At 33.0% G+C, this 16,555-nt stretch overlaps 1 protein-coding gene and 1 long non-coding RNA gene across 3 annotated transcripts in view; both read left to right on the forward strand.

Moving 5' to 3' along the window:
* The window catches only part of LOC126735947 (eIF-2-alpha kinase GCN2), a 62,573-nt gene that overhangs the window by 3,665 nt on the left and 42,353 nt on the right, over positions 1–16,555 (forward strand). For both annotated transcript variants that reach the window (XM_050440073.1, XM_050440072.1), the window contains exons 7-10: positions 3,843–4,004; positions 4,060–4,261; positions 4,315–4,564; positions 7,568–7,834. In XM_050440073.1, the coding sequence (XP_050296030.1) occupies positions 3,843–4,004; positions 4,060–4,261; positions 4,315–4,564; positions 7,568–7,834 (881 nt within the window). The remainder of the gene's footprint in view (positions 1–3,842; positions 4,005–4,059; positions 4,262–4,314; positions 4,565–7,567; positions 7,835–16,555) is intronic.
* LOC126735950 (uncharacterized) lies at positions 2,438–3,836 on the forward strand. The gene is made up of 3 exons (XR_007660559.1): positions 2,438–2,777; positions 2,859–3,045; positions 3,500–3,836. It is a non-coding gene; the product is annotated as an uncharacterized LOC126735950 (long non-coding RNA).

Consider the following 16,555-nt stretch of genomic DNA (forward strand, 5'->3'; position numbering starts at 1 on the left):
TGTGTTTTGCTTTCACACAAAATTTTTTGTAATCTATTTGATGTTTGGGTCGTCGCGAGTTTGCAAATTCTAGTAATCTTCGTTTATAGTAGTTTTCAAACGTGGTACCAATAAAATCGACCAGTGCACAACTATTGAAAGCCTTGCAACGTTCTAAAATGACGTCCTTGAAGATACGAATAGACGCTTTCGTATAATTGTTCGTATTATTTCCTCTGGTAAGTAATTTGCTTCTGTAGGTAATACACCATTCTAATTTTCTTTCCCATAACTTTGTAAAGTGTTCTTTTACCAAATTATTATTAGCACAGAAATTGTCTTCAGCTTCTTCCGGTGTAGTAGAATATAATACATCTCTGAACATCTGCATAATAATGCGCCTGTTTTCTTTGGGAACATTATGATTACTTTGCCATAGCCATCTCCACTGGGCTTGACATATATGAAATGTACAGAGTAATAGATTAGAAGTTGGAAATGTAGCTTTTAATGCATTTCGCTCTGCTGCGCTATCGTCCGTCATGATAACTTGGGGACAAAACGCCTTTCCGCTTAATTCCAGTGTTTTTTCAGCTGCAGAAAACGCCAATGCGTAGTTTGATTCTGTTTGAGCTGTGTGTAGTATACAGGCAACAGGTAAAGCCCCAATTTTACTGGCTGTAAACATAAAGGTGGCACATGTATTTGTTTGGTCACATGACCCGCTGGAATCTATAAAAACAATTTCATTGGAAAATTCTTCAGCCACAGTTCGTTGCATAATTGGGGCAACAATAACTATTAAAAGAGGATTTTCTCTTAAAAATACTTTACTACCAGCTTTCTCAAATTCTGAAATTTTTGAATGCAGTACCTTTATAACACTAGTCTCTTCACGACTACCATATTCAGATGTTCGCCATTTATCGTAAAGATAATTTACTTGTCTTTGCATTGGATTCATTGGAAAAAATATCGCCTTCCTCGTTTTCAAGTATTTTTATCTCATGATAACCCTAGAAGCAGACGGCGTCATTCCAGATTTAAAATATGATATAAATGTCTCTCTGGTACTATTATTCATTCTTAAATAGCTATAAGCTTCTGCAACGTGAACTTTATGAGAACGGCAGAAATTAATGTTTATAATTACATTTTTTCCTTCCTTTAATAAAGAATCGTTTCTAATTGTATCCCGACTTATTTTTTTAAATTTAAGATCAATAGTTGCGCCACATTTCTTGTTTCTGGTTCTAGAATCTACCCTTCGCCGCACAACTACCTTATTTACATCTGCATGCTGGCATGCATATATTTTTCGAAATATGTATCGTGTAGGATTTGCAAAACGTCTTTTAGTAATCCAGTTGCTATGACTCAGATCAGAAAATTTTGATACCCAATTGTCAGACTGCTCCTCAGAATTTTCTCCATCTACTAGTTTACATTGCAAAGCGACTGTAAATTGCTCATTAGTTACAACTTTTATCATTTTTATATGCATAATTTATTTAGAATGTCCGTTGTATTTTTTTCAGCCATTTGGTGAACTCTAAATGGAAATAACAGGTGAAAAATTAATTTTGTTACGATTTACTTACCAAAGAACTCACGAAAACACAGTAGAAAAATAATAAGGTTAACTAGACAACACAAAATCAATGGTTTTGCATGTACGAATACACGCTGCCGTTTTAAATATGTAATGAATACACAGCTGACTAAGTAAACAATTATAATAGGTTAAATAAAATAATAAAAAAATTAAGAATTAATAATTATAATTAATCAATAACAATTTATTACTTTAATATCGCTTTAATTATACTTGGATTAAATGAAATTTGAATGGAGGGATGGATAATAACAGGAAGGAAAAAGGAGAGTAAAGGTATGGGAAGTGAGGGTTAGAAAATGGGTACAAGGGAACCAATGGAAGGAGGGAGACTTACTATAGACTATAGAGACAGCTCAGGGGATCTTCTCAAAGGGAAGCCGACTAGCACTAACCACTTTGGTAGAGTGGCGTGGATTCAACAAGAGATCAATAAAATATAAGCGCCACCTGTTTTATCCCAGATGGATAAGAAAATCCCGATGACCAAGAAAACAGGAAATTACTAAAAGCACTATACCTATAAACCTGAAAGAAAATCTCACAAGGAAGAACAGACAGTTTTAAGTGAATCTATATTAAAAGAAAAGTTAATAATCAAACATATTATTTTAAAAATAAGTTATGTTGCCCTTCTTAAATATAGTGTCTATATCAAGACTAAAATCTCACATTATGTTGTTTGGGGCTAAAAGTTCGCGTGAGTACTTTCGAAATAGGCCTTTTTATCCAGTTTACAAGATCTATACGGTCTATTTTAATAAAATAACTAATATGCACCTAGTTATTATGAAACTATTCAAAACAACGGTGTGGTAGTAAAATCTAATAATGAGAGTGATAACAATGTAATTTTGAGGTTAGTATTTACTCTAATATACTACAGTAAAACTTATGAATGTTGATAGGACTTTGGTTTACTGGTTAGGTTGTTTTACTGACTGCATGGTTCACTATACGTCACAAACATTGATCAAACCTGGCTCCAAAAGGGCTGCATGATTGCGATGGGGGACCTGGGTGGATCGGTTTAACAGTAAATGTCAATGTAGATGTTGTGGACGTTATTGGAGTAAATGAGTGGAGATTTCTACCTCTTATAATAGTGGATAAAGACCATACCGGGGGATAAAAAAAAAGCCTGAAAGTGGAAGAATACCCAGATTAGGGAATCGCCAATAGAGTAAGTAGATATAAGCATTGATGGTTAAACTTAACGGTATGCGTGATTCTACTTATATTAAATTACATGTGTAATGTGTAGATTATCATAAACCAAGATGCCAAATGAAAATATTAGGACTTACCAATGGAATTGGCCTTTTCTCAGGAACACAAAACTGGACACTTAAACAAAGAACCTTGAAAAAGTTGGGATTTAACTTCACCACTTATAATCCTGCACTATTGCAGTATGGCATTTAGTATCCACAAACTAAAATACCCAAAAGGTGAGTTTTCAACTTTTCATTGGAGTAAAATCGGCAAAAATACCAAGAAACAACCTTTTTCAAAGGCTTGTTCTTCAAGACTCCTAGAGGTCAAAGATTTTCGCGCCAAAAATGGTTTTAGTAGGGATATAGGAGAATGAGCTGGGATCTTATTGGCTAGGATATGACTTCTGACATTAGTGAAGTCAAAACAATTAAAAAAATTAATGTTATGAATAATAATTTGAGTTTCATCATGAGGGTTGAAAATTATTGATATCAAAAATAGAATTAATACTGAAATGATAACTGTTTATTTTATTAATTTTAGCACCAGAATAACTTAGAAATTCCCTCTTAAAGTTCTATAATCGAGCTATGCTTTCGCTAACATTTTAGATTCATTTTATTTTCTTATTCTTTATGTATCTGACGAAAATAAACTGTAACAACATCTACCAACTCCATTCCACAGATTACCCTACTCTTCATTCTTCAAGCGCATTCGTCAACTAATTGTGGCGTGATTTATGACAACGTTGCCGCGCGCCGAGGTTGGTGTTGTACCACACAGGGATTTGTCTCGGCGCAATGTCTAATTACCTTCTCTATTCTCCTAACCGATACAACTCGCGTCTATGGTTGTGCTGTACGGGACAATGGATTTACGCTTCCAGGCAGCTCAAAAACATATCGTCTAACATTCAAGGAATATCGATGACTGCCTGGAATAAGTAAAATAAGGCTCTTTCTTATCCCTAGCAGTTGTAATATTTCTGTTGCATTTTATTGGCTTATGAGTATTCCTTTTTTTTTAGTGCCCAACTATCACGCCCTACTCACCTCTCAGAACCTCAAAATTGACCTCGAGTACCTCAAATGTGTCACAAAAGACATTTTAACCGCCTTGGAGTACCTTCACAGGAACAACGTCGTGCACAAGAGCCTCGGAGACAGTTGTATTAGGATTGACGATAAGGGTAAGGGCACCCCGATACATTTATGCTATTTATTTGTACATATTATAGTTTTCAGGCATCATCAAAGTGTCCGACTACAGTATTTACAAAAGACTCTCGGACTTGATTCGTTCGTCACACGGTTCCTACAATAAGAAGACTGACATTTTCGACTTTGGAAAATACGTATTGAAAATATTGGGTCAGGAGGCACCCGACGACGATAACATCGAGATTCCTACCCATATACAGAGTGATTTTTATGATTTTTTAATTAAGTAATGAACCCTTTTGGCTAAGAGACATTTTACTGATAAATCAATGCCTTTAGGTGTCTGAACAAGGAGGAAAAAGAGCGTTATACGGCCAATCAGCTGCTAAACCATCCGTTCTTCCAGAAACCGGTGAATCCGTTGTCCCCCTTACATGTCCCGAACGAACTTCCACCGGAACGTAACAGTTCCCCGGAAATTTCCCATTCGAGGTTGTCCAGCGGTAACGGGAACACGCAGTCCAGGATTTCGAACGAGTTCGAGATCCTGGAACATCTCGGAAAGGGGGCTTTCGGGGACGTTTTAAAGGTATACAATTTATTTATTAAATATGTACAAATTTATGTGTTGTACTAAGAATTGTACAGTAGTTCCTGGACTGGATTTAGTGGACACAAAAACTTGCATAACTTAAAATCTTCTGGATGAAATCTTTGGAATCAACATAACAATTGTAAAGCGGTTCTCGTTGAATAATACCCTGTTTTTTTCATTTGATTATGTTTAGTAGTTTTAGAGATATTTCACTCTTTGTGGTGTGTGATACACTTTTGTGATAACCCTTGAGACCATTTTATATAAAAATAAATAAGAATTCTAATATCTTCACTTTTAGTGCATCGATTTTAGTCATTTCTTCAAAAAAGACTAAAATAGCCTTCAGACTAGTTCATACATTAATAATTTTTAAATATTGTCTACAGGAATCCAAGATATTCATTTTTCAATAACAGACAAAGTCTTTTGCTTCTTACAGGCACTCCTGGAATAAGAATTCTAATATCTTGACTTTTAGTGCATCGATTTTAGTCATTTTTTCAAAAAAGACTAAAAGAGTCTTCAGACTAGTCCATACATTAATAATTTTTAAATATTGTCTACGAGAATCCAAGATATTCATTTTTCAATAACAGACAAAGTCTTTTGCTTCTTACAGGCACTCCTGGAATAAGAATTCTAATATCTTGACTTCTATTGCATCGATTTTAGTCATTTTTTCAAAAAAGACTAAAAGAGTCTTCAGACTAGTCCATAAATTAATAATTTTTAAATATTGTCTACGAGAATCCAAGATATTCATGTTTCAATAACAGACAAAGTCTTTTGCTTCTTACAGGCACTCCTGGAATAAGAATTCTAATATCTTGACTTCTATTGCATCGATTTTAGTCATTTTTTCAAAAATGACTAAAAGAGTCTTCAGACTAGTCCATTAATCAATAATTTTTTAAATATTGTCTACGAGAATCGAAGATATTCATTTTTCAATAACAGACAAAGTCTTTTGCTTCTTACAGGCACTCCTGGAATAAGAATTCTAATATCTTGACTTTTAGTGCATCGATTTTAGTCATTTTTTCAAAAAAGACTAAAAGAGCCTTCAGACTAGTCCATAAATTAATAATTTTTAAATATTGTCTACGAGAATCCAAGATATTCATTTTTCAATAACAGACAAAGTCTTTTGCTTCTTACAGGCACTCCTGGAATAAGAATTCTAATATCTTGACTTTTAGTGCATCGATTTTAGTCATTTTTTCAAAAATGACTAAAAGAGCCTTCACACTAGTCCATAAATTAATAATTTTTAAATATTGTCTACAGGAATCCAAGATATTCATTTTTCAATAACAGACAAAGTCTTTTGCTTCTTACAGGCACTCCTGGAATAAGAATTCTAATATCTTGACTTCTATTGCATCGATTTTAGTTATTTCTTCAAAAAAGACTAAAATAGCCTTCAGACTAGTCCATACATTAATAATTTTTAAATATTGTCTACGAGAATCCAAGATATTCATTTTTCAATAACAGACAAAGTCTTTTGCTTCTTACAGGCACTCCTGGAATAAGAATTCTAATATCTTGACTTCTATTGCATCGATTTTAGTTATTTCTTCAAAAAAGACTAAAATAGCCTTCAGACTAGTCCATACATTAATAATTTTTAAATATTGTCTACGAGAATCCAAGATATTCATTTTTCAATAACAGACAAAGTCTTTTGCTTCTTACAGGCACTCCTGGAATAAGAATTCTAATATCTTGACTTCTATTGCATCGATTTTAGTCATTTTTTCAAAAAAGACTAAAAGAGCCTTCAGACTAGTCCATAAATTAATAATTTTTAAATATTGTCTACAGGAATCCAAGATATTCATTTTTCAATAACAGACAAAGTCTTTTGCTTCTTACAGGCACTCCTGGAATAAGAATTCTAATATCTTGACTTCTATTGCATCGATTTTAGTCATATTTTTAAAAAAGACTAAAAGAGTCTTCAGACTAGTCCATAAATCAATAATTTTTAAATGGTGACTACGAGAATTCAAGATATTAATTTTTCAATAACAGAGAAAGTATTTTTGCATCTTACAGGCACTCCTGGAATAAGAATTTTAATATCTTGACTTCTATTGCATCGATTTTAGTCATTTTTTCAAAAAAGACTAAAAGAGCCTTCACACTAGTCCATAAATTAATAATTTTTAAATATTGTCTACAGGAATCCAAGATATTCATTTTTCAATAACAGACAAAGTCTTTTGCTTCTTACAGGCACTCCTGGAATAAGAATTCTAATATCTTGACTTCTATTGCATCGATTTTAGTCATTTTTTCAAAAATGACTAAAAGAGTCTTCAGACTAGTCCATTAATCAATAATTTTTTAAATATTGTCTACGAGAATCGAAGATATTCATTTTTCAATAACAGACAACGTCTTTTGCTTCTTACAGGCACTCCTGGAATAAGAATTCTAATATCTTGACTTTTAGTGCGTCGATTTTAGTCATTTCTTCAAAAAAGACTAAAAGAGTCTTCAGACTACTCTATAAATCAATAATTTTTAAATATTGTCTACGAGAATCGAAGATATTCATTTCTCAATAACAGACAAAGTCTTTTGCTTCTTACAGGCACTCCTGGAATAAGAATTTTAATATCTTGACTTTTAGTTCATCGATTTTAGTCATTTCTTCAAAAAAGACTAAAAGAGCCTTCAGACTAGTCCATAAATTAATAATTTTTAAATATTGTCTACGAGAATCCAAGATATTCATTTTTCAATAACAGACAAAGTCTTTTGCTTCTTACAGGCACTCCTGGAATAAGAATTCTAATATCTTGACTTCTATTGCATCGATTTAAGTCATTTCTTCTAAAAATACCAAATATATTTATAATAATTTACATAAATAAATTTTATTCTTATTAACTGGCGAAGTCTAGCCTAGGGCTACTCAAACTTAACCTCACTAACAAAGTTTTCTTAGGACACTAAGTATAAAAAAATAATTCCTTCTTTTAGGCAAGGAACAAACTGGACGGAGGCTGCTACGCGATAAAACGCATCAAACTAAACCCGCGCAACAAAAATTTAAACAAGAAAATCGTGAGGGAGGTCACGCTCTTGTCCAGATTGAACCACGAGAACGTCGTGCGGTATTACAACTCCTGGATCGAGACCACCACGATTCTGAAAGGGGAACAGGAGGACGAATCCAGTGTTAATTCCTCAGTTGACGTCTCGCCGGTGCACGATAAACCGGTCCAGACAGTTGCGAAGAAGGATGTGGTAAGTGTAGTAAAATTGCCATAATCACTGAAATTTTTAACCCAGAATGACGTTTTTACCATGAAATTAATCCTCAGAGATTCCTTTGTTTTGGTTTTAAAGAATTATGATAATATTTCAAGTGGTACCCAAGTTATGCCCCCGGAAATAGCCACTGGTGATTGAGAATTTTGATGTTGCAATTTAGGGTTTAAAAGTTTAAGTTTGAAGGTGCTTGGTGGACAAAATTGCCTCTAACTCACAGGGTTTTTGAGGTACAAGAAACGTTAATATATGAATACAATGAGGAAAAGGTGCTCTTTCTTTGGACAGAACACTTTTAACAATATTTTTCAAATTAGAGTAAAGATATGATATCATCTCATATATCCTTAACTCAGTTTAATAATTAGAAAAGTATTGGAATGAAGTGAGGTTTTTCTGGTTTAATTTGACAAACCAAGCGAGAAAAACACTATTTCCAGAAGATTCAAACACTGTTAAATATATAGGTCCAAAAAAAAACCGTACCAAATGTTTCGGGCCTGTTTATAATATATGTTTAATTACTAATTAATTAAATCAAGGTTATTTCGATCTTAACTATTTATCAAGTTATCAAGGCCAGACTGTAAAAAAATAGGAACGCTGCTCCAGTCACACTGAAATAAGGTGATCCTTCTGTTTACGACGCACACCCTTAGTGACTATATAATGAGTGAAATAAAATGGAAACAAAATAAGAAGAGACACAATTTAACGTGAAAGGAAAAAAGGGCTCGACTTACCCTAGTAATAAATGAAGTAAAGGATGTTGATATAAGGAACACCCCAATCAGCCTTCATTAAATCGACAAAGACGTGATGCACTTCGGTATTATCTCGCATGAGATTTAGGTACCGATTCAATAATTGCCGTAGTACTACTGCTTTCCGGTATCGCACACGTGTGAAGGACGTTAAAAAAATAGGACTATTTTAGCCGTTAAACTTCCTTGCATTTAATGTTTTTTTTGTTAATTTAAAGCTTATATTCAATTTTTATTAAAATGTTAGATCTGATTCCTTATTTTGACTATTTTTAAATTTTTACTGTAATTCTAGTTGAAACTTGAATATGACAATCATGCTATCTTCAGGATTACCCTATTATCGGGATAATAAAAATGAATTTTTTAAAAACACATATTCAACGTAAAAAGGAAGATACTGATATTTATTTATTTATTTATTTATTTATGGAATCCATTTACAAAAGTGTTACATAGCATACCCATACAAACATATATATTCAGATATAAAACTATCAATGAAAGGTGTAGATAAGTTAATTAATTAAAGCCCCTATGAAATAATATTCTTTAACTGCCCCTTAAAAGATGTAATCCTAGAGTCAAAAAATGCTTATCTGTCCTGACAGACCATTAGCACTTCGAGCCATTCGTGTAATTGGCTCATTAATACCATAATTGGTACGGTGGAATGGGACTGAAAATATTTCTGATTGTCTATTCAATCTGGAAGGCACCCTAAGTTTAAAAAGAGACAATAACTCGGGACAATCTATAGTAGCATTTAAATCCTTATGCATAAAACATAAGTCGAGTAATGTTCTTCGTGACTCTAATGTGGGTAAGTTCAGGTTATCCCTGACCCACTGATAGTAATACTCCTGTCTCCTGTAACCACATCTAAAAGCAGCTACCCTTAAAAATTTATTTTGAGTTTTTTCAATCTGCTCAATGTAGCAGTTATATGACGATGATGGGCTTAACAAGAGAGCAATAAAGTAATCTAAAAGTAAACCAAGACAAATCAGTTGTAGACCGTTGGATAAAACCCAACATTTTCATTGCCCTACCAGTCACCTGATTGATGTGACTTTTAAGAGACAACCTGGAGTCAATAAATATTCCTAAGTCAGAAACCTCTGTTTTGACACCAATTGCTACATTATTTATTTTATAAAGAAAAGCAATAGGGTTTCTTTGCTTAGAAAAAGTAATCTTATGGCACTTATTGATATTAAGGGACATGCCGGACATTCTATTCAAGTGGCACCAATCAAAGAACAAATTAAGGTCTTTTTGCAGGAGCACAGCATCGGAAAGGGATGTGATAGGCCTAAATAGCTTCACATCATCAGCAAACATTAGCACACGACAATTTTCAAGTTTCCAAACTAAATCAATCAAAAAGAGGCAAAACAAAACAGGGCCTGAGTGAGAGCCCTGTGGCACCCCAGATGGCACCAAAATTTCAGAGGAACGTATCCCTCCAAGATTAACAATCTCGGTTCTACGTCTGATGAATCCTGAGATCCACTGAAGAAGAGGCCGCACAATACCTAAAGCCCTAAGCTTCTGCAAGAGTACCCCATGGTTAACCCTCAGCTCAGCCTTGGAAAAATCTGTATATATTCAGTCAACCTGAAGTCCCTTCTCCAAGCTGCGGTAGAGGTAGTTGACATACATCAGCAAATTAGCATGAGTAGATCTGCCTTTTATAAATCCAAATTGCTCAGGATTAAATAAAGATTTAAAACTCCAGGCAATCCTATGACTGACCAGGCAGTCAAGCAGCTTTGGCAACTCAGATTGGTTACACACAGCCCGATAATTGGAAATTGGTTTTAGAAAATTTCTCTTCCAGAGAGTGGGATAAGAACCAGTACCTAGAGATTTGTTAAAAATGAACAGTATTGGTTTCGTAAGAACACAAACACATTTCTTTAGGAAGAATGCCGGAATCCCATCTGGCACAGCGCAGAGCTTATTCTTAGAGGAAGTAATAACCTCATTAACATCCTGCGTTGACAGAGTTAAAACTTGCTCAGACAAATTGATTTATCAAAATCAAAAGATGGTATGTCAGTGACTTGCTCATCCGAATAGACGGATGAAAAGTATTCTGCAAACGTATCTACAGTATCCGAGATATTCATACTAATCCTGTTATTGTATGTCATTCTGGAGGGAAGGCTAAAACCAGTTCTTTTATTTCGAATATATGACCAGAAGTACCTCGGATTGCTAGCAAGATTCATTTCCACCTTATTAATATATTGTTGATAGCACAACTCTCTTAAGTACTCACATTGATGTCTCAAAAATACAAATTCATCATATTCCTGCTGTTGACCACTAATTTTAAACTTTTTGTGAATTTGTTTCTTTCTTATGATCAAACTGCGAAGCTCTGAAGAAAACCAACATGGAAAAGAAGAACTTTTGTACCTCTTTAGAGGAATAAACCTTTCCATTGTGGAGTATATCACATTATAGAAAATTGAAACTGAGAGATCAATAGATGTCTCTCCCAAAAACAATTGATTCCAGTCTATACCAGCAAGACAATCGTTAATTGCTATGTAATCTCCCTTACCAAAATCATAAAAATATTCCTCATATATCATATCATCAGAATTTTCTGCACAACAAAGGTCAAAACTAATTGCTGTATGGTGCAAGTTATTCTTAAAAATCTTGTCTATTGCACGTTTGACACTAATTAAATCTTAGCTACTAAATACAAGATCCAAGGCAACCCCGTTGGTATTTAAAACCCCATTTACCTGAAAAAAGTTATAGAAGCTAAAGCAGTTGGCCAGAGAAAGCACAGACTCTCTGTCATTCTCCAGACAACCACCAACCACCAAACCAAGATCATCATTCTCCCATCTAGCATGTGGTAAATTGTAATCACCTGCCAAGACAAACAAACTACTTGAATATCTACTATATACATGTTCAACGGATTCACAATGGCTTAAATAGGCTTGAAATGGAGAGGGAGATGGTATATAAATGCAACCAACAACAAAGCTTTGATTGTCAATTGTAAAAGTCAAATAGATCTGATAAATAATCACAACAAGTGGGATACCAATTCTATGTGTACATAAACTCTTTTTAGCCGCAATCAATACACCACCTCCACGAGCCTTGGTAGTATTTGTACCCATTTGACGATCATATCTATATAAATCATAGTTTGGTACTCTAATTTCAGCATCTGAATATTCAGATGTTAACCAAGTCTCTGCAATCATAACAATATCATAGCAGCAGCAACTAAGTGCCTGCTGAAAATCTTTTATTTTAGTTCTCATACCACCTATATTAGCATAATACACGCAAACACCTGAATCAGAAGGGCTATCCCGCACTAAATTATGGTTTGATTCATTTGATTTTGATGAAAATTTATCTTGCGTTTATTATTTAACCAAAATTGTCGCAAGATAACCCCTCTAGGCCAGTTATCCGGCCTTAAAAAATCATCCCTGCAATCGCCGTTGATGCTTATCTTAAAAGAAATAGTCTCACCCTTAACTGGCAACAATTCTACTTTAAGGTCCCTAATCTGAGGGCACCGTTTTTAATGTGCTCTTCAATAAAACCAGGGGTCACTCCCATTTTAACACGTCCCAGATAAAAATATTCCCTATTAACTGAACCTGCGAAATTTTCATCACCTCGAAAGTCCGCTTCTCCTAAAACCAGAGTCCGATTACGATTTGTATTTGTACGTTTTCGATTTTGTCCCAAAATAAATTCCTGTTGCAGACGGTCGCCCCCAACATCAGTTGCTCTGTCTATTGTTAACAAAAATCGTGAACAGGTTAAAGTTATTAAAATTAAAATACCATATTATTTTGTTCACAATAATACATAAGATTCATCATAAATATAGAAATAGTAAAAGGGAAGGAAATTACAAATTAATTACTTGTAAAGGACGACTCTACTATAACGGAAAAAAAAATGAGTAGGTCGTACGTCTGAGTCTAATTAGTGCGGTAAATTTAATTTAACTCATTTGATTATGATTACATTTTAACCATAGGATCTTCGCTTATTATTCTTTATTCTCAAATAAATATATTTTTTTAAAACTAAATTATAAAAAGGCATTAAAATAAACAATTGCAGGTCTTAAGACAGAGGCTTTAATGATTGATGAAAAGTTTGTATACAAGGTGTGTACTATAAAAACCGCCAAACTTTAAGAGGTGATTAAACAAGTCATTTGCAACAAAAAAGTCGTATAATATTTTTTGATTTTCTCAAATTTCTTTGTTTTTTTTCATAAAAAACAAAAATATCTCCGTTATTCTTACCACCACATAAAATTTAGATATACCATCTGAAGGAGAATTAAATTTGCTATAAGATCGGTATATTTAAGTTTTTGAGTAATTTTTTATACCGGGTGTTATCAGAGGTTAAATGTAACATTTGGGAAATGCGCAAAATTAGTGGTATCTTGTTCGTTGTCGTTTTTCTAAAATTTGGTAAATAGGGACATGTTTTTTTTTCAGCAAAAACTACTGCATTTAATATGCATTTTCATCGATATACTTACTTTTGTGATAGCTATTTGTTTTCACAGCAATATCATGAGCAAAACCACAAAAAATGAAAATTTTCAAATTTTATATTTTTTGATCTTTTGAGCACCAATGCGGTAAGTACTTGTAGATCTATCTTCCGTAACACAACAACTTCACAAATTTCCGTTAGAGAAGCCGTAAACAAATAACATATCGCGATATTCATTATTTAAGAAAAAAGGCAGGTTTTCCTTCTTTTGTAAATGGCAATGAATCCGCAATAGAAGGAAATTCACAAACCATGTATTACTTGATTTTAAAACACTTTCCCTTCGACTTAAAGTAGTTAATAGTATTGGCGCTGCATTAGGGATTCACCATTCCACTGTACATAGAGTTCTTAAAAAAAAAAATTTGCATCTGTTTTATTTGAAAAAAGTCCAGGATTTATTGCCAGTGGATAGTGAGGTGAGGCTGCAATTCTGTAGGTAATACTTGAATAAGTTGCAAGAGTGGGGAACAGATCAAATATTTTGGACAGATGAAGCAACATTTACAAGAGCCAGAATAATGAATTTAAGAAATAACGATGTATGGCATACAGAAAACCCTCATGCGACTGTTGTTTCACATTTTCAGCATGAGATAAGTGTCGATGTTTGGATAGGATTAATGAGAGATCGCCTTTTCGGGCCTGTAATAATTCCTGATCGGCTCAATTCCAATGGGTTTTCAAATTTATTAAATAATGACCTCGTTGACTTTCTGGAAGAAATCCCCTTAGTCGCTAGACAGGAACTTTAGTTTCAAATAGACGGATGCTCAGCCCATAATGGCAGAATTGTGCAAAATTCCTTGAATCAATGCTTCACTCTAAATAATGTGTCCGTCAATCTTACACCAGTATTAACTGTTATAATTAGAGCAAATTAACCATGTCAGAATGTGAATTTACTATATTTATTAAATTAACCTAAATGATACTAGATTTAGGAAAATCACAGCTTTTTTACTGTCGATATAGTCATTTTGCAGAAAAATTAATCCATATGGTTAAAAAATCCAGCACTCTTACAGAACGTCACGAAAATTACAGAAGCCCGTAAAACTGATTGAAATACGGTTAAAAGTCCCTGCTTACATTATTATAACTTCACAGGTACCTGTAAATTCGAATGTTAGGCAGCTTGTATCTTAGTAAGCCAAATGCAAGATCGAAATTGGTATATGAATAGAGGTACCAAGAGAATGGGTTATTTTATTAGACCAAACGTTCCTGCAAAAAAAATCACAAAAAGAAACTCATTTGACTCTGCATTAACGTTGAAACCACTAATAGAAAATGATGCTAGTAATTCGAAAGTAATTATTAATAGTATTGGACCACACCAAGTTTAAAGATTTGTTAGAAGAAACAAACAAGAAGATTTCAATCAGAACAAAGAGATTTCCTAACAAATACTGATCCGCCTACAATTAGGAGTATTAAAAAAGAATGGCCTGTGCTTTTTACTAAAAAAGCTATATTTTGGCATTTTCCAAAGCTGACCCAAAAAGCCAAAAAATATAAGAAGTTTACCATTTTTGACGAAGATCAGGACGAAAACGTGCTGCAGTCACTGAGGATACTGGCACATTACTTTAAAGAAGATTTGTCGACCTTTTGTTATCAATTTGACGTAAGTACAGGCTGTAAATATATAATTTTTTAATAGCTTACGGTTTTTCTTTTTTTTTAAGAACATCAAACCTGAAAGTCAAGAAATATGGAATCGCATAAGTTATGGAATTATATTCAAATTTGTATTAATATGGATGGTTACGTTGTTTTGTTTACCTACATTCGTTTAGTATATGTTCCATTAAAAATAAACTTAGTGAAATTAAGGTTTTAAACATTACTTTAACAAAACATGTAGTTCAAAAAGCAAACACGATAAGGGGCCCATATTTTTTTTCCTGCATGTAAGCATGTTAAATGTTTATAGCCTAATAAATCCTAATATTTTAAGGTTAATTCCATTAAGTCTATCTTTTATCGTTTGTTTCACTACAAAATAAATTTGTTATGTTAAGATATGTTTAAATAAATCTATAAGGAAATATATTTTTATGTTTTCATAAAAGCTTTTAGTTTGGGATAATCCTACAATTTTTAAACGAATTTTATTTAAGAAATATTACAGCAAAAATATATTATATCTAAATATAAAATAAAAACACAGAAAACATACCAGCAATTTTTAGACAAAAATATTATAGTAAATTTACAGGGTCTTTGAAAAATGCTTAACCTTTTTTACAGGATTTTTTACGGATATAATCGTTGAATTTGCATTAAAACCCTTGTACAAGACTACAGTAAATCTTTAGTAATATTGCTTAAAAATTACTATAATTATTGCTTACATTTTACAAAAGACCGCAGTAAATTACAAAACAAAAAATTCACATTTTTACAGATATTTTAAATTTACAGTATTAAAATAAGTTTACCACTTCTTTTGCTGACAACTGATGACCTACTAAATTTGCTGTAAAATTACCACATTTTAATTTTCAGTGTTTGGTGAGAAATGGATCGGAAGATACGGTTCGGTAAGATGGCCGCCCAGAAGCCCTGACCTTACGCCCCTTGACTTTTATGTCTGGGGCACATTCAAATCTAATGTTTATAGTATTAACATTAATACTCGAGAAGAACTAATTAATCGAATTAGTGTGTGTTGCAATGAAATGCGACAAAAACGCGTTGAACTTGAACGGGTTGTTGATAGTGTCAGAAGAAGATGAACAAGAGGGAAGATATTTTGAACAATTATTATAATTTTAGGTTTGTTTAATGAAATTTTTGAATTTTGGTCAATCAAGAAATATACAATTTGAAAATTTTCAATTTTTGTAATAATTTAATTGAAAATTTTCAATTTTTGCGGTTGTCTTTCTTTTGCCCATGATATTGCTGTGAAAACAATCACAAAAGTAAGTATATCATTGGAAAGCATATTAAATGCAGTAGTTTTTGCTAAAAAAAAACATGTCCCTATTTACCAAATTTTAGAAAAACGACAAACAAGAAGATACCACTATTTTTTTGCACATTTCCCAAATGTTACGTTTAACTTCTGATAACACCCGGTATAAAAAATTACTCAGAAACTTAAATATACCCATCTTATAGCAAATTTAATTCTCTTTCAGATGGTATATCTAAATTTTATGTGGTGGTAAGAATAACGGAGATATTCTTGTTTATATGAAAAAAAAATTAATAAAATCAAAAAATGTTAAATACCACAAGAACTAACAACTTTTCGAAAAAATGTTATACGACTTTTTTGTTGCAAATGACTTGTTTAATCACTTCTTAAAGTTTGGCGGTTTTTCTAGTAGACACCCTGTATATT

The sequence above is a fragment of the Anthonomus grandis genome, chromosome 5 (genome assembly GCF_022605725.1).
Source record: "Anthonomus grandis grandis chromosome 5, icAntGran1.3, whole genome shotgun sequence".
Taxonomy (NCBI): Eukaryota; Metazoa; Arthropoda; class Insecta; order Coleoptera; family Curculionidae; genus Anthonomus; species Anthonomus grandis.